This window comes from Tinamus guttatus, unplaced genomic scaffold, assembly GCF_059628265.1.
Source record: "Tinamus guttatus ecotype Peru unplaced genomic scaffold, ASM5962826v1 Tinamus_guttatus_pri_ptg000211l, whole genome shotgun sequence".
NCBI lineage: Eukaryota > Metazoa > Chordata > Aves > Tinamiformes > Tinamidae > Tinamus > Tinamus guttatus.
This window is the reverse complement of record NW_028288745.1, coordinates 9,244,971-9,262,636: the sequence shown is the minus strand read 5'-3', so window position 1 is coordinate 9,262,636 and position 17,666 is coordinate 9,244,971. Positions and strand designations below refer to the sequence as shown.

General features: G+C 35.3%; 1 protein-coding gene across 1 annotated transcript; it reads left to right on the top strand.

The window, feature by feature from the left end:
* The first annotated feature begins 12,044 nt into the window (after positions 1–12,044).
* Positions 12,045–17,283, top strand: LOC104569180 (retinol dehydrogenase 8). Its single transcript, XM_088524536.1, has 6 exons — positions 12,045–12,427; positions 13,385–13,550; positions 14,766–14,941; positions 15,611–15,704; positions 16,035–16,218; positions 16,846–17,283. The coding sequence occupies exons 1-6, from the start codon at positions 12,331–12,333 to the stop codon at positions 17,077–17,079; spliced, it is 951 nt and encodes a 316-aa protein (XP_088380662.1). The 5' UTR covers positions 12,045–12,330; the 3' UTR covers positions 17,080–17,283.
* The last annotated feature ends 383 nt before the right edge of the window (positions 17,284–17,666 follow it).

The following is a 17,666-nucleotide window of genomic DNA, read 5'->3' as shown; positions in this document are numbered from 1 at the left end:
TGAAGTAGTGCAATTAAAACAAGATGGTGAAGACAAAGCAATGCAGATAAATCAATTAGATATTATTTTGGAAGAAACACGATCAGAGCTCAGTAAAAAGGCAAATGAGGGTAAGTTAGCTACATTGTTTTTAAAGCTTTCATTCATAATGCAATTTATCTATATGTATTAGAATAGATGTATCTTTCCCTATTTTATAATCAAGTACCACATGTAGACCTAAACTATAACATTTTTTTTAATTTTATTTTGCTAATAATTACATGTATTTTACTATATACACTTCTTTTTAGTATAGCCTCTGCAAACTCTTACTTGTGTGGGATGTACCTTTACTGCACATGAAAGGACTGGCCAGATTGTCCCTGTAAATTGGTAAAATGGTTTCTTAATGCGTTAGTTAAATAAGACATAGATTTAACAAAGGTATATTCTATTCACAAAAATTCAGCTCTTTAAAACAATCACAAGAAAATCTATGGAAACAAACAAATTTCTCAACCTTCTCCATTTGATTTTACTTTTAAACCAGGTCCTTGCCAGTGATTCTGTTGACACTTTTATGTAGCACTACAGTTAATATGCTTTTTCTGCATTTTCCCCTTGGCCAAATGATTTGGATGTGTCCTCATATTTTAAGTCTATTGCAAATTCTGAGATGAATAGAAGAGTGAAGGCTTTGATTTCATGAAAGGGTGGTACATCCCCAGCAGTTATTTCTAGATTTTTCCTAAAAGTAGCAATAGTGGAAATTGGTTAGGACTACAAGTGCTAATAGGCAGTGACATCGCATAAAGAACACCTAAAGAACATGACTTCCTGATGATTAAACTTTTCTGGTTCTCTTTCTCGTATTTTTATTTATTTTATTTTATTTTTTTAATTACAACAGCGAATGAACTTGAAGATAAGCTGCTTCAAAGAGAGACTTGCCACAGGGAAGCCTTACAGAAAATAGTAGAACTAGAATCTTCATTGCAGAATGCCCATGGAGAATTAAAAATCACTTTAAAACAGCTTCAGGAATTGCGAGATGCATTACAGAAGGCACAGTCCTCTCTGGAGGAGAAGCACATTACTATCACAGATCTAACAGCTGAGCTCAGGTAAGCTGGCATCTGAGCTGGTAGCTCACATGGTTTTTATCTTCTAGGCAGCTCCTTAATATTTGTCTGGTTTGCGGCACTGGATAACTTGTTATAGTTGTAACTCAGCTTAGATTTAATTTCTGAATTAAAATGATGCCTACTTCCTGTTTTGAAGTTCAGTTTTAAAAGGTGTTAAAATTATTTTCTGAATCCCAGACTTGTGAAATAACAGTAAGAGGGATGATTTGACCGTTTTCTTCTATGATGATAAATTAATTACACTTTCCTCTATACTGCTGTGTCCCAATAACCAATTAAATAAATAAGGAAGTTACTGGGAAATCTTGAAGACAGTTTACAGTACTATTCCTTACAGTTTTGTGTTTTCCACAAACAGTTAGTTGATTTACATTTTGAAGTAATTTCATTTTGAATAAAAAATAGATTTAATGCCTCTCAAACTGTATATTCCAAGCAAAGCATTTAAATGTGCAGTTAAGCAAATAAGTGTTCGGGAATTTCAGGTACTGCAAAGGAGAAGTAGAAGACAAAAAGCAAGAACTCCTCGACTTGGAGCAAGCACTGAAAGAAAGGAATTGGGAACTGAAACAAAGAGCAGCTCAGGTCAGATCCTTTTATGTATGTTACTGACAGCTTTACCTATTATGTAGTAGATAAAATATAAAATGACCACTAGATTTCATAGTCTTAACACATTGTTCCAAACTGTATTGTTAATATAGCCAGGGGGTCAACCTCAAAACCAATTGAATGTTCCTAAAGCCTTGCATCAACAAGACAGATTAGGCTATGTTCCTTTGAGAGCTTGCATTATATTATGATTAAGTGGTCTCAGATCACTATTGTGACAGATAGATTACTATTTTGACAGAACAGAAACCTCATGTAAACCTGTTCCATGATTTCTGACAGGACAGGTAGTGTTTCTTTGGTGTTGGATAAAATAAGGAAGGGTCTGCTTTGAAGTGGTTCTGACATGACAGATTCTTTTCCATGTTTGCATGGGAGCATATTTGATTAGATATAAAGTGGCCTCTAAATATGAAATAGTGTATTTGCTGTGATTAAATTTCTTTAGCTCACTTTATTTTTTTTCAGTCTTTTGGTCTGAATTTAGGACCTGATACGCCTCATAGAAGAACTGTTCTTCTGTCACTTGTAACTAACCTTCTAATAGTTACTTCCTCCAGAAGTTAGGCATTTTCTAACATGAAGGATTAAAATGACACAATACTCGGGGACTTCAGTTTAAACTGAGAACTTGGGCTCAGTTTTGTGTATCTGGGGACCAAATTTATTCAGTTACGGACTTACTTAAAAATACAGTCCAAATACAAAGAGAAGAGGAGGAGAAAATGAGTCCAGAGATGCATGGGTGGCATTTTTATACTGACTGCTTGAGACTAAAAAGGATTAGTTTCATTTCTTATGCTTTCATTTTTGTAATATTATTTCTTAAATTCTACATAGTAGAGCAAAATAAATATTTCTTTTTTTTTCCATTTTGCTTCTAGATTACACAGTTGGATATGACAGTTCGTGAACATAGGGGAGAAATGGAACAACAAATAATTCAATTAGAAGGAAATTTAGAGAAATCGGAGTTAGAAATTAAGGAATGCAATAAACAGGTAATTCTTGCCTTAAAAAAACCCACCAACAACAAAAAACAGTTATGCTAACAGGGCTCTTAATAGTACAGGAATACCTCTCCCTGGGACACAATAGCTAGGCAAGCTTAATCCAGAAAAAGCAAGACAAGTATCTTATTGTGAAGAGAAGGAAGGAGGCAGTACCTTAATATTGTGCCAGCAGTTTTTTTTTTTTCATCACTTGAGCTATAACAGGAAAATGCCCATGTAAACAAAGTGTGGCTTTTTATTTAATAAAATATAGCTACCAAACTGCTTAAATTTTCTATAAAATAAGAAGACTTTATATTCTCTTTTATGAACAGTTGTCAAGGATATCCAAAGTCAGAGGTAATACTGACAGCACTTCTAATTTATTATTATCCTTATCCCGATTTTGGTAAAATATCTGTTCTGATTTCATTGCATTTTGTGTTCAGATTGAGATCTTAAATGGCAAACTTCAGCATTCTAAAGATGAGCTTCGTGAAAAAGAATTTGAACTGCTCCAGAGAGATCAAGAAATAAATCAGTTGAAGAAAAAAATTGAAAGAAATCAGCAAAGGCTAGTAGCTTTTGAAAAGGTAAAATGTTACTTGGATACACAGGATATTTTCATCACAGTTCACTGAGCATTCTTTGTTGTTGTTTGTTTGGCAGTTTAACAAACAAGGTAAGAAAACAGCCTTCTCGCTAAACATGGTGCTCGCAAATCCTGTGAAATTATCTACATAAATTCTTTAAGGTCATTTTAAACAGATTATCAGTTTTACTATTTACCATAGTGCCTAAAAAGAACTGTATAGTGTCTCTTTTAAAATAAGTGTTGTTATTTCTCTCCAAGGAATTGCTATATGTGTTTGATGAATCTTTACTATAATTAAAACATTTTAGAGGTATAACAATAAACAAATTTAACAGTACACTTTAATGTTTTGTTTTGTGGAGAAGTTTGAAAAAATATTGATTATCTTATCTTATATGGAGAAGGTTTTCCCTGAAATGAATTGAAACAAGGCACTCTATGATGAGAGCATCTTATACCTTAACTGTCTAGCTTTTGCATCAAAACAACACTAAGATTGAAGGTGCTTATGGGAACTAGAAAAGATAATTTTATATAGCGAACAGGAGCATACACATAGAGGAGGCAGCTAAATTTTAATTTAAGAATGATACAAATATTTGTTTTCAGGCCTAAATAAACAACTAGTTAATATGAGTTAAAAACACACTATTTTTATGAATGTGTTACTGTGCAAAATTTCATTAGAAAGTGTTATTGCATTTTCCTTTTATCTCTATTGGCTTGTTGTGGGAGGTAGGGCCCTGGGCTTAAATGGACCATAGATGAGGTATGATATGACATGTCTTGTCTTTGCAACCTTTAAGCATCTATAAATATCAAAAGGAATGTTACATTTTTTCCGTTTTGTCTGTTTGGGGCTTGTTTCATTTTCCCCTGTGAGGAAGGATGAGTGCAAGTTGTTTTGTGTATGTATTCTTTGAGATCTGATGTTACTTACTTATCACAGACAGTGAAAGATCAGGAGAATTGCATTGGAGACCAGTACAAGGAAGCATTAGATTTGGGACAGCAGTTGAGGCTGGAACGAGAACAGCTGCAGCAGACGCACTCGGAATTGCTGGAGGCTCGTCGAATGCTAGTTCAGGCTCAAAGGGAAGCAGACCGGCTCTCACACGAATTGGAAGAAGTAAATCATCTGTCCCAAGAAAAGGTGACTCTGCATTTCCAAATACATTTTCGGCAATGGTAGAACTAGCTATTGAAAAATATGTTTGTTTCTGGAAAAGTTGTGTTTACTTTGCAGTTTAAAGTTTGTAAGAGTGAAGCATATTGTAGTTTTGTTTGGGACTCGGATTTCTTTTCCCTTTGACTTTCACTATAAATGACAGCTTTGTTTCAGTTCTGAAAGAGAGAAAATTGCAAAGGTCTTTTCTTGGTAATTACGAACAAAAAAACACATGTCCAAATTTAAAAATGCTTGAACAGCAAGCAAGTTATAAAATGACTTGTCCAGTTTACCAAACTGCCCAGCAAAAAGTGTTGTTTCCTCTGCTGCATGGAACAGAAATGGGAAATAGCTGAACTGTTTCCATAACTAAGTTTATGCAAGGAACTGGACTGAATCAAAACCTCATGCAATAGCTGTCTGCCCACTGTCTTTCCTCTTTCCCATACACAGGTCAGACCCAGCTGCAGTTCCTGTTCTCTCTTGAATATAGCTACTCCTCTCTTTTATGATACTACGGGTTAGTAGCCAGTGCAGAGAAAATGGAAGGAAAGGATGTGCATATCTCCGTGTTTTTCACTGACGATCTGTGAGGTTCATTGGAGCATGATAACTACTTCTGCCTAATAGTTATGTGTGCATAAAATAGCAGTTTTCATGGCTTTCTTCAAGACATAAATAAAAATAAAAACAGAAGATTGCTCTTCTGCTTAAGATATAGCCTTAAGTATAGGAGAGTCAGTTCTGCTCCTGCGTTTATATGCAGGCTACCTGTTTTTACTTGAGTTGGTCTCCATTTCTCCCTCTTCCTTATCAAATGTGTGTAGTTGCTAGTTGTGAAGACATATCAATAGAATGCAGATGTAGAATTGTAATACTGATCATTAAAAAATATATATATAAGAAGCATGAGGGAGCATTATAAGACAGAAGGGTACATTCATTTGCAAATACATGGTTATTTTGTCTTCCTGATTTGTCAGTTACTAGTCTCTAGAAACCTCAAGTGCCACAGCTATATAATCCTAACCAAGCTTTGGAAGAGTGTTCTCAAGCAAAGAACTTAAAGATATTAATAATATTTTGTAAAAGCAACTTCATAACCACCTGCCTGAGGTCATCCTTTCCTGTCTGTGCGTAATCTCTGGGGACTATTCGAAATTCTGAGGTGTCTTGCTTGACTATATAATGTACAACTACATTTACTGCAAGCAAACATCTAGTCAACGGAGTGTGACTCTGTACTGCTTTTATTCGCTAGGCTTAGTCCTAGAAGCTAAACAACTACAGCTTGTTGACTGTTGTGTTTTAGTCCTCGTTTAGCTGCTGACTCCCTATGAACAAATAGAGAAATGGGTAACCTCTGTGCTTCCTCACATAAAACACAAACTTAGATTCCCTCACATCCCGTGATTGAGCAAGTTCAAATAATAGTTTGCATTTACACCATTTGTCACTTACAGGCGTGATTCCTAGTATCACTATTTTTCAGGAATCTCGTGCAAAACGTTTGGCAGAAGAACTTGGTGCTGCTCAGGCTCGTGAAGCTCAGTTAGAAGCACGAATGCAATCTGAGATAAAAAAACTTTCTGCAGAACTGGATTTGTTAAAAGATGCTTGCCAGCTAGAGGTAAACACACAACTGAAATGGCTCTGCAATTTTGCTTATGCTGGGTTTGAGGGTGATGTGAATTCACTTAAGGATATTTTCCTGTTATACGTCCTGTCTTTCTGATCAAATAAATACTCATGGATGAAAAGCTTAACCAGAAAAAGGTTCCACAAATAAAAAGCTAAAAATTAAAATCCCATGAGGTACCTTTATAAACATGCTGCCCCTAATAAGTTCATAGCTCTAATTAGATCCTCTGCCATTTACCACTTATACTGGAAATAGTATAGACGAGATAATGAAAATATACCTATTCCAGTCATCTGCCTTGAAAGACTTGAGATCAATGAAGAGGAATTTAAAAATTATTTTCAGCATAGTTAAGTAGTTAAAACCAGATTTCAGTAGCATTCTGTATAGAAGTGGAATATGTCACAGAGGGACTATGGCTCCATTGAGAATACTATATGGCTGCTTCTTTGCTTGAAAGTGATATATATATAAGAAAAAAAATTCTCCGTTAGTAACATACTTGTTTATTGCAGGATGACCAATCTTCCACAGAAAGTTTCTGTTCTAATTCTAGATAAGGATTTCTAAATGCTCTATTGCTTGCCTATATGTACTCAGTGTATTTGCTGAAAGGATCTGTGTGTACAGTGTGTGTGTGGTCTTGTTTTGCTCTTTTTTCCCCCCTCATATGTCCTCTTGCCTGCTTTTTACAGCAAACATATTATTACAAGATAGGAATTAGTATCTGTTTCTACACAGAGGTTTACTTTTCTGCTCTTCCCCTGCCCTTCCAGGAACTCAGAAAATAACCAGGTTCCAGATTTTTTCAGCTGAATCATTCTTTATTTGCTTTGATCTGTGATAAAGATCTTGTTACAAAATAGTACTATACTACCCTTAGAAGTTCTCAGTATTCCAAATAGAGGAAGTGGAAAAATCTTGCTGAACATTCAGAATGGCCTTTCATTTTTCTTTTTGTGGGAATTTGGAGTCCTTTCCTGATTAAAAAAATACTTAAATAACAATGGTAAAGGACTCTTTCTTATGGCAAATTAATGGCCACAGTTTTTTCCTGAAATAAGAAAATTATGTTAACAGTAGTAAGTTTGAAAATTGATTTATCAAGTAAGATAGGGTAAATACTTCGATTGACAAAGATTAATGTAAGGTAAATCTTACAATGTTTTTGTCATATTTCTAAATTTAAGAAGATGACTCATCAGAAAGAGCAAGCAAAATGGCAGCCATCAACAGAATACCAAAAATCTGGTTCTTGCCTTCTCAGTGGACAGTTGAAACAGATGAAGAGAGAGTTAGAAGAGGCTCAAAATGCTGTCAGTAATCTGCAGCAAAAACTTCAGATCAGAGATGAAATGGTTCATGCTGCAAGTGAACGGTTGCCTGACAAGGTAAGTTGATTTGATTATGTATACATAAAATATTGAAGGCAAATTCTGTACACAGAACAGTCTTTTGTATTCAAAGGATCTTTTACCGGCAGCAATGAAGAAAGGGAAATTATTGATCACTTCTTTTTTTTTTGTTTTTTTTTTTTTTTTTTTTGTTTTTACAATAGTCTCTTTCACTTTGTTTTCTACTTATTGACAAACAAGAAACAGCTGAAGAGATTCATACAAATTTAGGCCTAGGAGACCTAAAACATTAATCCTACCTAACTTCCTGTAATATACAAGACCACAGGTCTGTTCTTTTTTTTCCACCCTGTTAAAGGATTAGACAGGAGGAACATGTCATGTAAGAGTTGGTTATTTTGCTGCAATTCAGTCCAAATCAATATACAGTTCATCATTTTTAAAATGTATTTGTTCAAAAATATATACATTTTTGTTATGTATTAGTAGTATTGTAATATCCAAAACCCTATGAGGAGGATAATGCATCTAATCATAGTATAAAAATAAACAGAAGCTAGTATAATAGTCTTTTGTTCAATGAGCACTAAGCTCATTATGTACTTCCTACAGATGTCTGAGTACTCTATAAACAGCATTCTCATTAAAGAATAATCACCTAGCTAAGAGTGAACAGGTACAAACAACATAACGGCTCTTGTACCTAAAATTAACTGCAGCCATAGGGTCTGTTGCCATATATTAGAAGATTCCTATCTAAGCATGTTGAACTGGATAGTTTTCTGATGAGAACAAACTGGAAGTGGTACTGCACAAGTGCAAGGAGGAGGTCCACGTTCAGTCTGCAGGAGCAGAGATGCCACTGTGAAGTAAAACCCCTGCAAAGCACGTGGGCTGGGCAAGGGGTTCCCCTCACCAGTCTGGTTCTCATCGGCTTCATGGATCTTTCGGTGGTGCCATAATACTGGCTAATGTAATCATAGTTGATATGGATCATATTTTATAGAGTTTTTTTGATTGATCTTCAAACACTCCTATTATTTTGGGGTGTTTTTTTTTTTTTAATTTGTAAAAGTGAAGCGTCAAACAACTAAATACAACTTGTGTTGTTGGTGTTTTTTTTTTCCTAAGTGTGCCAAACCATTAGAAATTTAAAATAAAAACTAGTAAGGTGCTTGTCTGTTTTTCCTTTGTATTGTTGTAAAATCAGAAAGATTATATTAACAAGACTTTTACCAAATTGTACCGCTATAAATCATATTTTTTCCCCTTCTTTACCGACTTAAATATTTTGACACTATTGTTTTTTTTTTTCATAAACATCTCCTGAATTCTTAGAGACTTAACTCGTTAGGAATGTAAACACAATAATCCAGTCAAATTTTATTGGAACTTTCTATGTTGTACAGAACAATCCAAATGATGTTTCAAAGTGTACATTTTTTTAAGAGATTTGCATTCTGTATTTTTACTTCTTATCAGTTTGTTCTGTATTATGTTTTACTACTTATGTGCTAGAGGTAAATTTATATTAAAATTTCTGAGTGACCCTGATTTTGAAAGCAAATTGACTTCAGCCATAAGAGGAGTAATCAAAATATGATAATACTTTTAGTCTAGATAACAATTTAAAAAAGAATCCATAGACTTGAGACTTCTGCAATTACTTTGCTTAATTTTGTAAGAGAAATCTTCATTGTGAAAAGTAGTATCTTGAAACAAATATATTTTGATTTGGTAAATTCAGCAGGGAGGTTTAAAGGCAGATTCTGATCACAGACATTTTGTTCCAGGGGCAAGAGTTGTGAAGGAAGGATGTCTCTCACTGGACACACAGTAGCCACACAAGCTCTTGCTGCCTGCATTCAGGCGGCACTGCATGCAGCACTGCATTCAAAGAGGAAATTTTAATATAGAAGAGTTGTAAATAATGAGTGTATTTGTACTGATACAAATGCCAACTTTTTTATTTTTTCAAGTGTGTTTGATATTATTACCTTGATATAATTATTATTTTGTTTTCGAGAAATAAATTTTTATTTTTAAGTACCTTGAATTGTAGAAATGAATTTCAGCTACTGTGTTTTTACTAGGATTTTAATCCACGTACTTGGGTTCCCTAGCTGATTTCTAAGAGTGGTATTGCTTTATAGTTTCTGATCTGGAATATTTCTCTTTCTTTTTGTACATATCCAATGTACAGAAACAACATCTTATTAAAATTGACAGGTTTGTAAGATATTCTAGGAGACTGATTTGATCCAGACCATAAATAGACACTCTGGGAAAATCTGATTGCTTTACTCCAGGTGGTTTTTTTCAGATGTAAAAAAGGTATGAAACAGGGATATGAAGGCTGAAGCTGGTGTTTTGTGGTTTTTTGATTTGTTTTTGTTTTCAGAAGAGCACCTATAAAAGCTACTTCTGAATAAAGAAGCATCATAACCATGCATTCCAAAAGATGATTATTGCTAGATTTCCAAATGCATTACACATTCACACACATTACACATTCCAAATGTATTACACGTACAGAAATGTTTTGGCTGTCCTTAACATTTGTATTTATGAAAGAGTCAAAGAAATCTGACCGGTTGCCTGAACTGAGTGCAGGTAATGCACACCTGGCTTCCATGCATTAAACCATGCTATACATAATTCATAAAATCATATTAGCAAAGCTCCTTGACATAGAGCAGGAGGAACAAAAATGAATGTACTACAATTTAAAAATTAAGCCCAAATTATGTTTTGGGTATTTAGAGAGTATTTGGTGCAGCAAAACAGGCTCTTGTATTTCAGTAACTGTATAGGGGCAGGTGTGCCAACCTCTGCACGAGGTGGTAGGTCCTGTTCACTACTTACAGAAATATGCTCACAAGTGTAGCTGCACTACTTTGGTACTTGTACAGCACCAGACACACATTTTGCCACTTCCAAAAGAGCAAGATACACATCTAATTTATGTGCTTCTGAAGTTTTGCACTATTTATGATGTGGCAAAAAATAGTTTACTTGGTTTACTGACATATATGTTTCAAGTCAAACATTTATTTCTCTATATAATAGCAAATTGAAAACTTTAGAATTAAGTTGGCCAGTGTAATAATTGAAACAAACAAACAAACAACAACAAATATCTTATTCTCCCCTCTCCCCCAAGTTTACACAGAGCAGTTTGCCTTCAGGCTAGAAATCTATGCATCAAATTTCAGCTTGATCTTTTAAAGCAAAGGAATATTTATCCCTTTCAAATTAGGATTTCATCCTTAACAACAGTTGCATCATAACAGTAGCAGAATTCCACTAATGTTGTTGCATAAAGCCTCACTTGCCCCTCCTGAGCGCACTAAATATAAATGTGCATGAGCAGCAGAACCATTTTTGCCTAATAACCGAATCGGCTAAATAGTGTTTGTACTGAAAGTGTTTATGCGGGCATTGCTTTCTCCAGTAAAGCTGTTTGTCAAACCTGACAAGTAGGTGGAATCATACATTTCTCACAGTTACATTTCTCACTAATTAGGGATGCTGTCTGATTATTTTGCTGCTTACCTGAGGAGTTAATGATTCCACTTGCTATACTGTTCAAGTGTATATGCCTATGTGGGGAAAACAGGAATCTTCTTCCTAACATTGTCACTTCAGTGAAATATTTCTGTGGAGTCCTACTTTTCTTGAGTTGTTACCCAATTTGCATTTACAGGACCCTTGGAACACTAAGTTCATTCTTCTGAACTCTTGCGTTAACATGGGGTCACTGACTCTTGGAATATATTTTTCTCAGTGTAACAGATTGCACTGCAGTTAGCTGAGTGCTGTAGAGAAGGCTAATTGCTTATAAAGATATCTTGAGCGACAAAAAAGGAATTAAGCTTCACAAGAGACTGTTTTTTATTTCTGTGTTGCAGCATGTCTATGGCTGTTGCGTATCAAAGGTGAACGGCACCAAAGTGCCAGTCCAGCTGTCCCACTACTTAATTTGGGGTTTGTATCTGAAGCTTGTGGAATATTTGCTGCAAAACTGAAACACCAGATACTACTCTAGTACTTGGGAGGTGGGGTGGGCTTTGTTCTTTCTATTTTTGCAGCCTGTCAGTTGGTGAATAGAAAGTGTTCAAAGAGATTTCGGTGGCTGTGAGGATGTGCAAAGCTGGCCTGTTCATGGTCTTGGATGGGCATAGGGACCAAAAAAAAAAAAAGTGAGCAATCTGTCTAAACAATTTATGTTTTTCTAAATGCATTTTCAATTTACCTTTTCTCTCAAGCCTTTCAAGACATGTAGGTGCAAGCACTTATATAATAGTCAGTAAGACAGCAGAGAATAAATCCATTCACTATTCTGTTGCATGAAAAAATGGAGAGGGTGCTCCAAGCATAGGAAGCCTGAAAGTATTTACCAAGGGGATCATGTTTTGGGTGCAGTTTACTTCCCTTCTGTGTGTCTGGAGAACTCAACACTACAGACTGATTGTAACTGTAGCAAGGCTTTCCCTGCCAGTAGCTTGCAAAACATTTTTCCACTGGAAACATGGACATTTGGAGAATATCTGTGTAGTTTATGAATGTCTCATTTCAAAGTTTAATACAAAACTGTATTAGATCTATTCCGTGGTGATAATGAGGATTATAAGCAGATGCTCCTGCATGAGTTTCTGTTTTTGCCTAGATGGAGATTATCCCCTTAATCTTGCAGTCTCAAGGTGTGCATTTTCAGATTTGTTGACTCAGGAAAGCTGGTGATAGCATTAAAGGCTGATTACATTACGCTGTAGCTACATTTAGGCTGTTGCGCCTCTGAGTTGCCAGAACTCCTGCTTGTTCCGCTCACTAAAGAGAATGGCAAGAAGAAATGTTCTCATTACAGGTTGTTCTTCAGGAATTGGACTGGCCTTAGCGGTAAAAATGGCAAGAGATGAACAGAAAAGATTTAAAGGTAAAGATATGTTCTGTTATTTGTTTTTATGAAAAACTGTTTGAGGTTGTAACTTCTTTTTTCTTTTTGTTTCCTGGGATTTAACGGAAGTGATTGATTTTGGTCTCGTGACACCTTTCTTATTAGTTCCCCCTTTTTTCAAGAAAATAAAATGTAATGAAGATAACACTGCTTTCTGTAAGCATATGTTATTTCTGTAACTGTATTGAAGCTCAACCCCTATTTGAAGTGAATTGCTTACAAAAAAAGGACAGTAGTATAAAAAACAAATAATTGTAAATGTCTGCAGTATGCTTCCTGGATGTACATTAAGGGCTCTAGCTAGTTTTGCTTGATGCTACTAAAACTTTTGTTGAACAAAATGTATTTGTCAGTTTCTGGGTGAAAAGATGGAATTAGGTTTATAAACCTGCATTTTTTTCCTTAAAGCACACTTCATTATTCCAATGCTGCAGGGGCAACAAAAGAGTTGGAAATTATTTTCCTGCCCCAAAACGAGACATTTGTTATGACTGAAAATGGAGGACAGGGCAAATAAAGCACATGCAGAAATTCAGTTCCTTACAGTTATTCCCACTGTGTTTTACAGCTAAGAGATTTGGGTGCAGCTTCATAGTTGTTAGGGTAATGAAGTCAGAATAATGATAAAGGTAACTTCTGTTTTGATAAGTACCTTATAAAAACACTTTCACATCCAGAGGAAGCAGCTGTCTTACAATTTTTCTTAAAATTACAGTTGCTCTGCTAAACATCTTGGCTGTGATTAAAAAAAAAAGCATACAGAACCTGAAAGCCATGTCTACATACCAAAAAAAAAAAACATTCAGTGGCAAAAACATTTGGTTGTATTTTTGGTGTTTAAGATACAGCTGTGCAAGCAACATTCTTTAATGCTGCGTAGAAAGGAGACCTTTTCTGTGGCCGTGTCTGACGGCCGTTGCTGCTGGTGTGTTGCAGTGTTTGCCACCATGCGGAACCTGGCCAAGAGCGCGCCGCTCGAGGAGGCCGCAGGTGCCAGGCTGGGCAAAACCCTGGAGATTAAACAACTGGATGTCTGTGATGAAGAGTCCATTCGGACGTGTGTGAATAGTATTCCCGACAGGAGGATCGATGTTTTAGGCAAGTATTGGATACGTATGTTATGAACTGGCATCGCTTTTCTGTTTGATGTTCTTTTGTATACTTGGAGGGAATTGCATTAGTGCAATTTTAAATGATCAAAGTAATGATATTTACATCGCGTATTCTATTCAGGATCCTTAAAGCTTATGCAGACACAGGTGGATTAAACCTCACCACGCTTTTGTGAGGTAGGGGGTTTTCCCTGTTTTACCAAGGAGAAAGGTGGTTGCAGAAAAGAAGTTTCTGTGGTAAGATGATAATTTTTACTAATTGTAAATCCCCATCTTCACATACAAGACTGTTTCTGCCCTTTAGATGAAGCACAGCCCTATTTCCTATAGTGAAGTAGTAGCAGTTGGGAGATAACAGTTAAAGAAACAATGTAAATGAAAGTATTCTGATTTTGTATTGACAATTATAGTTTTATTTTACATACCATTTAGTAAGAAGTGTTTTCATACTATTTTGGTAAAATAAATGATAATAGTAAGATGGAAGTTGCTTACACCATCAGTGACTAGATCTCTTCAAAGAGAATCATGGATCCACCTTCATTTTGACAAATTACTAAAGCAGTGATTAACAAGGTTCTTTTGGGGGTTTGCTAGCAAACTGGATTATACTCCAATCTGATACACTACTTTCAGTGCAGAATGCCTTTTTTATCAATATTCCCTAATTATAAAATCTACGATGCAAATAAAGCTTTGTTAGCTTAACTGATTTAAGCTTTTTTCTCCCTCTCTCTCCCTGAAGATAGAATATAAAAAATTAACAGAAGGTAGAATAGAACATGGCCATGTGTGATAAACTGAAGACTTCTGCACATTCCTATGGGAATTCATTGTAGCTTCTTAGTACTGAACAGTAAACAAATATAGATCACTCTTTGCTCATTTGCCTGTAATCCTTTTGTTATTTAAATAAAAAGGACTAATCAGAGATAAGATAAAAAGTAAAATAGAAATAATTGTATTAACATCATAATTTAAAATTAAAAAGAAAAAAATGGCAATGACAGGTATATTCACAAAGCTTTACTAACAGCATGAGCGCTCTTTTTGTCTCCATCATTTATTTTGCTCTCTCATTTTGCTCTTAAATGCTTTCTGATAAAAATCACAGTTCTGATAAAAATCACAGTTTCTGATAAAAATCAAGTTAATGTTTATGGAGGTTTTTGCTCACTGTTGTGCCTTCCATTTTGTGCAGTTAGCAATGCCGGAATGGGACTCATTGGACCTATTGAATGTCAGAGCATAGAAGAAATGAAAACCGTGATGGATACCAACTTCTTTGGACTGGTTCGGCTCCTGAAGGAGATTTTACCTGACATGAAGAAGAGGAAGAGTGGCCATATAGTTATAATAAGCAGTGTTATGGGAATACAAGGCAAAGATGTTTTGTTTCTTTGTTTAAAACTAAGAGTTCAGTATTCAAAATCTAAAATTTGCTTCTTTTCACTTGAAAAAAAAATCGTAGCTAGCATAGCAAACTATTGCACTCTGTAAGGCTCAGCTTCCAACAATGAGAAGTATAGCACTTAGATCTCCTTTATATATATATGTATATATGAGTGTGTGTGTGTGTGTGTGTGTGTGTATTTTGGTAGCATTTTACTACGAAACTACTCTCAGGACATTTTAACATCAAAACTTGCAGAGTGGATTGTCTTTTTTAGTGGGGGTAAGGCTACCAGTTTTTAACCTAAACACAACTGTTAGAGATTCTCTAGAAAACAGGATTTAATATTACTATTATTTTTTTCTTGATGGAAATGATTGTGGAGAAAAGGCAAGTACATTTATTACACTCTGCACAAAGATATGTGATGAAATCTGATCATGTCTTAAATGTCTGTAGCACATTTTTAAGAAAATCTCTCATAGAACTTTATGGTCTGTAATTTCAGGAACAAGTGGCTGTGCTCCTGGTTTTCTTTTGATTGTACAAATCTGGGGAAAATGCAAGATTCTTAAACCTAAAATATTGGCAAAATAATTAAAATATTAGTATATTGCATACAATCACATTCTCAGGATGTCTTGTTTGCACCATCAGGTATCCTGTTTAATGATGTTTATGCTGCATCTAAGTTTGCTGTGGAAGGATTCTGTGAAAGTTTAGCTATACAGGCACTCAAATTTAAGCTGCAGTAAGTATTGAATCACTGATGTATTTTACACAATTTTAAAATATATTCAGAATAAATGTTTAAAGCTTCCTACTATCTAGGAGAAACAATCTGAGGAACCCATATAAACTGCACATCACAAAAGGCACAGAAACGTTCACATCCTTCATACAAAATAAATTGTTAAAGTTTAGGTGCTAGTTACCATTAGCATTAGATGCTAATCACCATTACAGAATTTACCATTTCATACTGCTTGCTAACATGTACTCCAAACTGACAATTCAATATCCTTCTGTAAGGATAGCTAGGAGTATGAGAAGAATCAATAACAAGCATGTCTTTGAACAGGTTAAGTCTGATCGAACCAGGCCCGGTGGTCACAGAGTTTGAAAGAAAAGTTTTTGAAGATGGAATGAAAATGGATCTTTCAGCTGCAGACAAGGAAACGGCTGAGATGTTTACTAACATTTACCTTAAAAATTACAAACAAATTTTCCAGAGTCTGGGACAAAGTGCTGAGGATGTTGCAGAGGTAACTCACCAACAATTTTATTTATTTATTTATATTTAATAATTTAATGAATAGTAAAGAGTTTGAGAGACAATTGTGAATTGTAGTTTAAATGGCATTGAGGGCAGAGATGTACTTGGACATTACCTGGTGAAGGCTGGACATTCCACAGTGTCACCAGATAAAACATGGTCTTCCCACTGTTTTTTTAAGGCCCCTCTTTGTCTCACTAGAGCTGTCCCTTTGTCAGGGTGAAGTTTGCTCAGTACCCAAGACCAGCACATCCCAAAAGGGAGAGGTTTTCTGGTGTTTAGGGCTTTCTGCAGGAAGCCCTCTACAGTTCAGGCTGGTTGCGGGGAGAGGACATTGGCTATTGTGGGTATGCAAGGATAAGGAGTATTCAGGATACTTGTGGAAGGTGATATCACTATGATACAGAATAACAGAAACAGGACTTGGAAGTAGTAAGAAGTACTTTGGGCTTAAAAAAAGTTTTAAAAGTCTTAACTAAATTCTAATAAAACTTCACATTAAGTTTTGCACAACTCTGAAGTGTATTCTTCGACTCTTCCCCTGCCCAACTGAAAGCCATTTTTACATTATTATTTTGATAAAGTTCTTTAAAAATTGTTTTCTCCTTCTTGGCAGCATACAGTAAAGATAATTCTTGCAGAAAATCCACCTTTTCGCCATCAAACCAACACCTTGTATACTCCGATGACAACTCTGAAGTACGCAGATCCCAATGGAGATCTACCCATTGATATATTCTACAAAATGGTTTTTCATCATGACAAAGTATTCAGTGCAAGTCTTAACTTTATCAAACTGCTAAGGTGGAGAAGTAGAAAGAGCTTTGACTTGGGAAAACCTTCCCAATAAATGCCACTTCATACAGTATACTGTTACTAAAATATCAGTTGTTAAAAAGGCATTCAAGATGTTAGCTAAGATATTCAGTTCAATTAATTTATTTTGAGCTTTACATTTTCCAGAGCCTTGAAAGCAAAATCCTCTAAGCACAGGTTCAGTTAGTTTAGGTCTTGTGTTTTAGAGATCAATATGTGTTTTCATGGAAATGTGAATGTTAACTGACACTTATGTATTTAATATGAATCTGATCTTCTTCACTTACTAGCATATAACATAGCCTGAGCTGTGTACTGTATGTAAATCAGTTTTGAGAATCTATTTCATCACTTTGCTTAATAGCAGAGTATTCCCTTGTCACTGTAACATCATCCTTTGCTAAATGGAAAAAAAAAAAAAAACCCTCCTTGCTCCTTTAAAAAGTTCAACTAGAATCTTTTAATATGATACTATTGTATGAATGTTGCTTTAAAGGCCCTGGGTACTTGCTGCCTGACAGTGACAGTTTTGTTGAAGGTTCTCAAAATAAAATCCCTTCTTCCTATGCTGTATTTCTTGCACAAACACCCTCACTCAGCAGTGACATGAAACCCCTCCCC